An 11907-nucleotide genomic window follows, 5' to 3' on the forward strand; every position below is an offset into this window, starting at 1 on the left:
TTTAATTTGCCTGATGATTTTACAATCAATTAAATAAAATGCTAGAAGTAATTTATTTTGCACTGAACACCAATTATTATGGAATAAATTAATGTTCATTGAATACTTGGAAATTCTCAATAATTACGTGTATTTTCCATTGATACGTGAACTTAAGCACGAACTGCGCGAGTTCGATTTGTAATTAAGAAAAAAAAACAAAATTTAATAACGGGAAAACTCGTTTATTATGTACAACGTTATTCGCAGTAATTTGGGGATGCTCGAAGAAAAACCCAAAGCAATCAAGTTAAAATTTTATTACATAATTTAAGATGCGGACATAGTAAATTACCATAAGATGGCGTGTTAATTGATTAATAAACATTGACAAATAGTCTGTCAAAACATCAGGTTTTAGCTTCATTTGTGCGGTAAAGCATATTGCAACTTATGCCAGAACCATGGGTCACCCCATTTAATGTACGTGTTAGTTCTTAGATACGATTTGAGATCTTCGTCACGTATAGATTCCAGGTCTATATCTCCGTACATAATGATGATAACTCTGGATTTATTATGCAGAAGGCTTTGAACGCGAGCCGCTCGGAACTCCAACGCTCCCCAAATGCTCTTCAGGAAGTTAGCGGTGAGCACGACGATGGTCCTCCGGGAATTTTTGATGCTCTGCGTCACCTGCGAGGTTATAAGTTCACCGGGCATCCAATCCCGTATGTGAACGCAAAGTTTGAAGGGTTTAGGTCCACCTTCCAGTTTGGTAACCAGTTCACCGATTACGAATTCTTCGTCGGCGTGGGAATAACTGATGAAGGCGTCGAATGTCTTCTCGCTGTCCACATCAGATTCAGTTACGAACCACAAGCACATGCTGTGTGCATAGAGCCATGCTTTAATCTCTGTGGTGTATTTGTTGTAAAGTAGCAGTATTAGCGCTGCAATCGTCACAAGGGAAAGAACGATAATTATTATGGATAATTGCATGAATTTGTTCGATGCGCAAACATCGTCTTCGTGCAAGTTGTGTATTTGTCTTCCGCTTTCAGCGCATTTTATTTCTTTCTGAAACAAATTAAAACAATATCATATATTCCAAAATATACGTAAAAGTAGCATTATGCTTTATTTCATAATGTGGACAAAATTGGAACAAAAATCTACTAGTTTTTGCTTATTCATTACTCTTTGTAATCAATATATTTTTATCGGAAGCTTATTACGCTAATATACTACGAATATTCTCTATAGTTTAGTCTTTAATAATATGTTCAATATATATTTTAAGTTGATTAGTTTTTGAGTAATTAACTAAACGTGAATGAAAGTAAAAATATAGTTAAACAAAGTAAATTTTAATATAATTTATAATTATATGAACTATAGAAATTAACATTTCAGTGTTTTTTTTTAAATGTTGGGATCACTAATTAAAATGTTTCACAAAAAAAAATGGCTTATTTCCATGTTTTTTTTTTGTTGATTTTGCTGTGAATTTGTGAAAATTGTACTTTATATTGGAAAATCTGTTGCAAGATCTTCTTTATATTTTAATTGAGGCACATCGCAAGATACCGTGATAGCAAATATTTTTTAATCTTTTAGATCAGATGGTAAAATTTGCCTATTTTTGTCTATTTTTTTCTGGGAAAATTCAATTTTTGGAGTTGAAGTTAAATTTTGGGTGAAAATTTTAATAATTTGGAGAAAAAGTTAAACTAAAATAAAGAGTATACATACAAAAGCACATCTAAAACGAACGCAGAGTAATTTAAATATATTTGTAATTTATCTTTTAATTATATTTTGATTAATTAATTGGAAAAATATGAACAATGGAAAAACAAATGTAAGAACATATTTATATTTAGAAATAATTTTTAAGGAATAAAGTCACGGTAAAGCGGGTGATCTTTTCTCGCAATAAATAAAGTTCTTTAGTAGAAGGGAAACGATTTATTACAGCAATAAGTATGAACTTTCTCCTAGTTCTCATCATGTTGATACTGTTTCTTTGTATGCGCTTCTAAATATCAATGTTTACAAAGAAATATCGGATAAATACTGCTTAACCTCTACAACAACTACCTGATTTAGTGAATTTGTTGGAGTTAGGTTGAGTTTTATTAGTCCACCCACCAGATGTGCACCTTTAGTTTTCCACTTATTCGGGTTTTTGCAAAATTCCATTAAATGCAATTAAAAAAAAGCATAGAAAAGTTTTTTAACAAAACTTTATAAATTCTTTGATGATAACTCCATCATTGTAAATTACACCAATGATGAAAAATGGTGTAAATTTTTATGCTAGGGGCATTTTTATGCTCAGAGACACGTTCTAAGCATAAATACAATTCTTCAGCAAAAGAAAAATTTATCACGGTAATAAATATGAACCTTCTCCTAATCCTGCTCGTTTTGAAGACGTTTATAATACTGTTCATTTGTACTTAATTGTAAATATTGATAGAACTTTATGTCGAATAGTCAAGTAGGTACTTTCGGTACTTCCTTTACATAGTTTAAAACAAATTTAAATTAAAAAACAAATGTTGATAATAACTTGTCCCTCGTTTTACACGGTACATTTTTACAGATTTTCGCTTTTACACGATTAAAATAAAAAAAAATGAATGTTAAATATAAACTGGTTATGATCCAAACGAACATTTGCCTTTCAATATATTTGTTTTGTTTAATTAATAAAAAAACAACGAAATTATGAAAAAAGTTAGAATTTCGATTTACACGATTTTCTCTACACGGTAGATAGAAAACTGAACTACATGATTTAGTGATTTTGCTTTAAAAACTTTAAATATTACAAATCAAGTATTTTATCATGAAAAAAAGTATTATTCATAGTCTTAATTTATTCTTACATTCGGCATAAACATTGGTTATTGTTCATATGTAAAGTGGAATTAATTAAGAAAAAATACATACAAAATAGTAATATTATAAAGTTTTATTATAAAAAAAAACTTTTCTTTGTACTTAAGTTTTGGTACAATTTTGGTAATCGGAACGCGGAACGTGACGGTGAAAAATGCTTTATCTGATTGTCCGAGTGATTTTTAAATAAATTGCAGTGATTCATATACAGTTATATTAGACCACCAAAACGGGTCAAAAGAAATGTAATAGAATATGAGAGTGATTTCCAAGAAGAGTGAATTAATATTACACCAATCTTGGAGGATTATTCAAATATTTCGGATGTAACTGTCCGACTTAATGATACACCGAGTATTAGTAAAGTAACGGATTTACTTTTTCTCAAATCAATTTATACCACTGTCAAATGAAACAATTTTATAATAACTCGGTAATTTTACGGTGGGCGGAAGTTACCACTAGCGATATGAAGAAACTTATTATGATATTGATGGGACAAACTAAAAAAAAAATCACATTGGAGACAGACCCCACTGACAAAAGTTCGCTAAGTTGGCTGAAAAAAAAAACAAAATAATAACAATTTTAGTTTAATATTTTTAATTTTCATACTTTTGTAATTTCTCTACATAATATCCATTTATTTCAATACATTTCTTAAGTCAGTAGAGCCTTTCAAGACATTCCTCAATATAGTTTTTTTTTCAGCTTTTCAACTTTTTATTAATAATCTCTTTGTTAGGAATGAAGACTCTTTACTTCAATTTTATTTAATGTTGAGCTAGAAATCACAAGTCCCTAGGTCGGTAGAATAAGATGCTGGATGCCAAAGAGCGCAAGAAAGTTATTGGTTATTTCAGTAATGTAAATAGTCCCAACAAATTTTTGAAAACTTGTGGTAAGTAAGTTTCTGTGTACTACTTAGCAGGTACTCTCTAATCAGTTTCTAGTGAAATAGCAGCTTCCACTTTAACCCTGTTGTCTTGCTTAATTTGCGGGTCAAACTTATAGAATCAATTGTGAAACCCATCGGATTTCTTCATGCAACCAAAGTGATGATTTAATATTTGAGACAAAGCCATGGCATTCAAGCCCAGTTCTTCAACTACCATTTCTTGTATCGCCTTTAGATCTTAGGACTACATTTCTATCATCGGTCAAAGATTTCGGGTAACCTTCACGAGATTCGTCCTCCACAGAAAAATGTCCGGTCTAAAATCTTTAAAACCACTTGGAAATAGTTACAAGGGATGATGCATTCACTCCATATACATTTTGGCATTTCTGGAAAATTTGCATAGGCTTCAATTGACGTCGAAATCCGTAGAGTATGGCAAAACATTTTTTTGCTGTGTTGGTGGTGGAATTTCTACCAACCTTACATCACTAATCTTGCATTTTCTCCGATCAACTCTTACCGATCTTCTTGAAATTTGGCATGAAATAACTTTAGACTTTAATAAATTAAAAAAGAACTTTTGTTTTTCCAGAAACAACTAAATTAATGCCAACTTAACGAACTTTTGTTAGACCCCACGTATACAAGATATGTTCAAAGTTTCAATTCAGAATGTCTAATCAAAGTTTATTGAAGTTTATTTACTTCCACATTCATTAACGAAGTAACATAACTTCTGCGTAAAATTAATGAATGTATACAACAACAAAAAACTATTAAATCTTTTACATTATTTAAACAAAGAAACTACTACAAGAAATCAAAGATGAAATTATAAAAATTACTCACTTTAAATGGAACCAGATTATTTTTCAGATAGTCCATCAGAAAAGAAACGTCGCAATCGCAACTCCACGGATTATTTCTTAAAAACGCGTTCGTAATATTCAACTTATTGATTACATCAGCTCCCAAAGACGTGATATAATTCCCTTCAATATTTAACTCCTGCAATTATTTCAATTAAAATAACAAATTTATTGAAATCAAAAATAAAATAAGTACTTTCAAATCATCCGGAATCCACACCAATCGTTTAATTTTATTATTGGATAAATTCAGTACATCAATCCCATCGTATCCTTGACCTTTACTTGGACCTTTCACCAAAGAATTGTTATGCAAATAAACCGCAATGGAATTAAAGTGCACATCTTTGGGTTTTCTTTTTAATACCGGAATTGTTAATAGTCTTCTACTGCTGCAATCAATTATGAATTGGATATTGTGCGGTTCGTAGAAGCAATCGCACGGGTCTGGGCATTCTTCAACTCTGCACGTTACATCTTTTGGATCAACTCTAACCACTTCAATCTCTTTGTAATCCTCTGGTTCGGCGCAAAGCAGATTATCCGCTTCAATGTGTAGATGGTAATGCACCAATGGTTTTATACTCAAATTGAAGTAACGGAAGAGATCGTAGTTTCTGCAATCACAGATTATTGGATTATCCTCCACGAACAGAGTCAAAACGTTATCATTGACCAAATCTTCGACCCACGATAAATCTATGATGTTTATTAAATTACTCCGCAAGAATATATCAATTTCTGGAGACTGATTCGGTAATTGTCGGTACTGAAATTAAATTTGTAACATTTCTTCAAATAAACTTAAACTTTAATACTTACATTTATGCTAGAAATTAAATTGTTGTCCAGATTGAGCGTGTTCAGGTTCGTTTTGTATTTGAAGTCTTCGTGGAGGAAGGAAATTCGGTTTGAAGCCAGGTTCAAATTTTCCAAATTCGGAGCGTACGCGAAAGGAGAACCTGCGCCAAATTCTATGCTCAAATAATTCTTGGATAAATCCAAAAATTTCAGTTTTCTATTATTGCGAAAAACGTTCAAACCTAATTTCTTAATATCATTATCGTTTAAATATAAAACTTCTAGTTCAGTGCAATTCTGAAACACAGTTTCAGGGATTATCTCAAATTTGTTACCGTTCAAACGCAATTCCACCAAATCCACAGAATCTTTCAAGAAATGAGTTGGAAGTGTTTCTAATTTGTTCCCACTCAATCTCAATTCACGCAACTTATGCAAACCGTGCAACAGGTTTTCCGGTATCGTTTCAATGCTGTTACCATCCAGATGAATCATCTCAAGGTTACTAGAATTTTGGAAAAGAGTATGCGATACATTTTTAAGCATGCATTTGCTTAAATAAACTAATTCCAGATGATTGAAGTTGGAAAAAGTTGTGTCAGGGAGAGCTGTCAAATTTGAATCTGACGTAATAATGTTTCGTAACATAGGATTATTGTTGAATAATTGTAAAGAAATTTGAGAGATTTCGTTTCTCTCGATGATCACAGTCTCCAGTTTAACCATGGTGGTGAACAAATCTTCTGGGATTGAGCGTAATTTGTTTCTTGATAAGTCCAAGGCACGTATGTTTCTCAAATCTTTGAAAGTGTCACTTTTTAAGTTGGATATTAAATTGTAGTTTAGATCAAGAATCTGGAGATTTACCAAACCTTGAAAAGCGTTCTCGGGGATGTTTGTAATCTTATTGTTCTGGAGTCGCAATTTCAGCAAGTTGTGCAGATGAGTAAAGTGGTTTTCTTCGATGATCAAACGGTTGTCGGTGAGGTCTAAGGATTTTAGATTCTTCAAACCGAGGAACACTTCTTCGTCGATCCTCTCCAATTGAGCATCGCTCAATGTGAGATGCAGTAGATGTTTGCTGATTATTTTTAAATAATAATTATTTAACGTGTTATTCTCGAAAGTTGTACTTTCGATAACCAATTCCTCTAAACTTTGGACACCTAACGGCGTCCAAATTGCATCTATCGTTTTTACAGGTAAAACACAATCCTTGATCCTGTAATACTTCAGGCTGGTTTCGTTGAGGTTAGGGAGGAAATCTAGAGTAGGTTTGGGGTCGATTGGCACCGGTATGAATTCGTTGTTCACTGTCCACAATATGCAGTCCACCTTCACCTTCCGATCGTAATACTCCAATTCCCCATATTTCGTGTATTCCGATGGGCATTCCAGCTGGATCGTACCTGGGGCTGTAGCATGGCACGTGCACGTCGTGTTCAACTGTTTACATGCCTTCTGCGCTGTAGTCAGTACCAACAAGCATACCAAGAATGACAATATCTTTATCATCTTCACCTACAACATTGTATGTTAGTTGAAATAATGAAAAAATACTCACTTTTCACCTGGAATCGGTTGCGTCTTAGCTGCTTATTTGGTATGCGGTGCTTGAATCCAAGAAGTATTTTTATCTTTGAATCGGTTGTGATAAAAAGTTGTTTATATCTAAATTTAAATTTCGCGCTTCTTCCTTTCCTATTCAATTTGTCATCAGTAAATACGATTTAACACTTTAATAGTCTACAAAGTATTCAACATTTTGTAACAAAGATTTAATTTATCTAAATTTATTTCGACTAAAATAAATATATTTAACGAACAACATTCTCGTTTACTATCAATATTCTAGCAACCATAAAAAGTATATTATTGACAAACATTTTTTATTCTGACTTTTTTTAAGTTTAATATTTATTTATTAATTTAAATTAATGTTATTTTTCAGAATTGTCGCATATTTTGTTGATATATGTTTACGAATATATTTAATAAGACATTAAATTTACTAATGAAGTCTTCGGTTCTTATAGAAGAGTTGAGTTTGAATTGTCAACTTTGAATTTTAGTTTATATTGTTTTCTGTAATTTAAATAATAATTACAGTGGAACCCCGCTTAACAAGCACCTCGCAAAACGAGCATTTTGCTTAACGAGCAAAATTAATTGTAAGAAATATGACTCGCTTAACGAGCGAGTTTTCGTAAAACGAGTGACGATGAAAAGTGAAGTTCCGGATTTCGCGTGCGTTACATCATTTTTAAAACTTGTGTACACATATTATGTGTGTTTTCTCTATACGAGTATTTCAATATACGAGTAAAAATCCGGAAATTTTAAAACATATTAAACTCGATTCACTAAACTGTGAATCCGCACTAATAACGATGTGATAACGTTCTTTAACATTTAGTGAAATTTATTTTGTTATATTTCAATTTTTTATTTTTTAGGTCAGGTTACCCTAGTTACGTCACTTCCTTAACCTAATCTTCTTTTTGTAATGTCGTAGTATCCGCATTAGGTATTTTCAAATCAGTAAACTTGATCTAAATTATTCATTTAATTAGATTTAAAAAGTAGCAATTTTATAATTAATTAAATGAAAATTAAATTAAAATTGATCTATAATCTATTTATAATTGATATTATAAATAGACATTTTTTGGTGAAATGACATCTGACATTGACATATTGCTTAGAAACATGAAAATAAAATGGTTGACATGGCAGATTTCCGCATTTTTTTTTTTCAAAATAGGACAAATATTAATTACAATTTAACAAATCTGATTAACTGACTATTAATACTACAATTTCATTACAAAACAGTCAACGAAAATTAATAATATCAGTAAAAATAAGTTCATATTATGAGCAGACATTTTTTGGTGAAAATGTCAGACGAAATATTGCTTAGAAACATGAAAATAAAATGGTTGACATTGCGGACTTCCCCATTATTTTTTCAAAATAGATAAATTCATCACAAATGAACAAATCAATGACTAAGAATACCACAATTTCATTATAATACAGTCAGTCCAAATAAATAAAATCAGTAACAAAATAGTTGATGCTGTGGTTAGATATTTTGTGATATAATTGTCATATAATTTTCGACTTGGCGGACTTTTTTTGTTTATTTTGCGCTTTTTATTTCTTCAAAATATGACAAACATTTTCAAGGTAGACTAGGGGCAAAAGTTGGATACCAATTATTACATATTTTTTCATTTATGCGTGGAAATACCTAATTTTGTTGTTAATTATGATTTATTTTTCTCATAGGTATACACGATTTCAAGGTCAACGTCGGCAATTATGAATGGGTAAATCGATCATATTTTGATAGGGAATAAAGGGCCTGAAATGTAAGTCTTGCACATAGAGATATAAACACCAACGTCAATCTTGCTCTCAGTAAGAAAGTTCCTCGTTTGACTACCTTTACAGATCCTCATGGATCCACACATTAACATAAAGAGAATTATAAATAATGAATATTTATATATATTCGACTGTATCATAAAATCTAATACGAAAGATGACATGTTCAGCATTAAAAATCAATTGTGTGGTCAAATGCAGTAGAACCTCGCTTAACAAGTTTAATCCGTTCCAAAATATCCGGATTTTTACTCGTATAGTGAAACACGTTTTCCCATATAAACCAATGTAAATTCCGTTAATAAATTCCGTGCCGGAGAAAAAAAAAGTATAACTTTTTCATAATTTTGATTTTCATATCTATGGTTATTTTTATTCCTTAGCTTGTTATTCGGAGACATGCCAGTGTTATTAAATTTTGAACACAAGTCTGAACACAAGTTTAAAAATTTTGTGATCACAAACAGAACTAAGATACAACTAGAATGACCACTAACACCATATACTTGATTCACACACATATTTGAGCGAATATATATTTGTTTATATTACTTGTATCAATTCGGGGACTTGGTGGAGTTTTTATACTTTTAATATTTGTTTATATAAAAAGCGAACATAGTGTGTTTATATATTATAATAATGGTTGGACAGAATGATGTAGCAGGCGCGCAATCCGGTACTTCTCTTCTCATTGTCACTCGTTATGCGAAACGTTGCTAGTTAAGCGAGTCATTTTTCGTACAATTCATTTTGCTTGTTAAGCGAAATGCTCGTTATGCGAGGTTCCACTGTATTTGAAATGTTCTCTACTATTAAATAGAACGCAATATTCACAGAAGCAGTCAATATATATTTTAATATGAGACTACGCCAACATTTCGAAGAAAATAATCTTGAGTGTTTGAAATTTCATCATCAGTATTTCAAATAATCATAATGTCTAAAGCATTATATGCATTATGTAAATAGAAAATAAATTAGGTAGCGTAGTTATAAAATAAAATAAACATATTTATTTAATAAAAAAATTCTCAGTAGACAATAATAAAATCTAAAAAATATTTATATATACAACAAATGGGATTTCTTATTATATAGATATGTTTTCTTAGTCCTATAATCACTAGCTTCTTATCATTATTTAAAACTACAGAGGTCACAGTTTACAATTATTGCATGTACACGAACAGTCTAATAAACAACAAAAAAAATGTTGCAGTCACTAGATGTGATTGGCTCCGCTTTCGGCGGGGGGCGTAACCATCGCATCGTCTGCGCTCTTGAATTGGAGCGGATTCAGTTTCGATAGCAACGGGTCAACGGGGGGCGTTGTGCCTGGATTTGGCAACATGCTGCCGCGCATCAGATCCATCTTGTCGATCTTCACACTGATGTTCTCGAACTTCCTGTTCGATCGTTTATTTGGATTGTGGGGCAGCGCGAACCGCAGTTTATCCCAGAACCATCGGTCGCCCCACTTGATGTAGGTGTTGGTCTTCAGGTACGCTTTCAATTCCTCGTCGAGGTTCGAATTGAGATCGATGTCGCCGAGGAGGATAATGATCACTCGCGTCCTTCCCTCCTGTATGGCCTGCGTGTGAGCTGTGCGGAACTCTAGTTTACCCCAAACGCTGTTCAGGAAGTTCGGAGAGAGAACTATGATCGTTCTTCGGGAGTTTTCCACGCTTTGCGTCACCTGCGTCGTTATAATCTCACCGGGGATCCAGTCCCTCACGTGGATGCAAAGCTTGTACGGATTCGGACCATCCTCCAGCTTCGACACAAGCTCCTCAACTACAAACGCTTCATCGACGTGCGAGTAACTGATGAATGCATCATACTTCTTATCCTTATCCAAATCCTCGTCGGTCACGAACCACAGGCACAAGTTGTGAGCATACAACCAAACCTTGATCTCTTGATTATACTTGTAATAGATGCCCATCATAATCGATGGTACTGTTATGAAAATCACAGCTAAAATGATGAGCAAGGTAATCATCATCTCGTGCCACCAACAAATATCTTTGTCTTTCAAAGTGACAATCTGCTTTCCATCCACTGCGCACCTGATATCACCCTGAAAACAAACAAAGCCATCGATTTAATAAAACTTCCCATTTTAATCAATGTAAATAGCTCACCTTAAATGGAATAACGTAGTCCTTGAGGTAATGTAGAAAATTGATAGCGCTGCATTCGCAGCTCCACGGATTATTCCTAAGAAATGCTTTGGTGAAATTGAGTTTTCCAAGAATCGACGGCTCCAAAGACGATATGTTGTTACCCTCGACGTTCAATTCCTAAACGCAAAAAAAAACAAATTAATTTACGAAAATCTAAATCACAAACAACAATAAACTTACGTCAAGATTATTTGGTATCCATTTCAAACGTCTTATATTGTTGTTCGCCAAATTCAAAACGTTGATCCCTTCGTATCCCAACCCCTTTCGTGGTCCTTCCTTCAAAGAATTATTTTGCAAATACACAGCCGTCGACTTATAATCGTAAATGCTGGATTTCTCTGCTAGAAGCTCGGGTACAGATGATAAATTTCTACTCGTGCAGTCGATTATGTAACGAGATTTGTATGGTTGGTAGGCACAATCGCATGGGCTTGGACACTCTTCAACGTTGCAGGTGACCATGTGAGGTTTAACATCGCAAGCCTTTATGTCGACGAAATTCGGAGGACCCGAGCAAACCAGTTCGCTGGCTTTGATCTGGATCACGATTTGAACCATCGGGTCTATCGATAAGTTGAAGTAGCGAAACAGATCGTAATTCTTGCAGTCGCAAATTAATGGATTGTCGTCCACGTACAAAGTGACCTTATTGTTCTCGTATTGTTCCTCGAACTTAATCAATCTCTCGGCCAGCGTCAGATTTATCACCGTTATCATATTCCTCTGCAGGAATATGTTAACGTCTTGAGAGACTCCCATCAAATCACCGTACTAAAATAAAACAATAAATATTAGTTTTGAATTCTCACTCAACAATTACACAATATTTTACTTACATCGATATATGTGATCCTGTTATTGT

General features: G+C 33.0%; 1 protein-coding gene across 1 annotated transcript; it reads right to left on the reverse strand.

Moving 5' to 3' along the window:
* Positions 1–296: 296 nt before the first annotated feature.
* LOC108558347 (protein toll-like) lies at positions 297–11901 on the reverse strand. The gene is made up of 9 exons (XM_017915241.1): positions 11882–11901; positions 11223–11816; positions 11001–11159; positions 10080–10936; positions 7032–7182; positions 5482–6981; positions 4856–5428; positions 4640–4798; positions 297–1059 (listed from the first exon to the last, which is right to left on the reverse strand). The coding sequence occupies exons 2-9, from the start codon at positions 11802–11804 to the stop codon at positions 403–405; spliced, it is 4638 nt and encodes a 1545-aa protein (XP_017770730.1). The 5' UTR covers positions 11805–11816; positions 11882–11901; the 3' UTR covers positions 297–402.
* Between the last annotated feature and the right edge of the window lie 6 nt (positions 11902–11907).

The sequence above is a fragment of the Nicrophorus vespilloides genome, unplaced genomic scaffold, assembly GCF_001412225.1.
Source record: "Nicrophorus vespilloides isolate i.1.1-1 unplaced genomic scaffold, Nicve_v1.0, whole genome shotgun sequence".
In the NCBI taxonomy this organism is placed as follows: Eukaryota; Metazoa; Arthropoda; class Insecta; order Coleoptera; family Silphidae; genus Nicrophorus; species Nicrophorus vespilloides.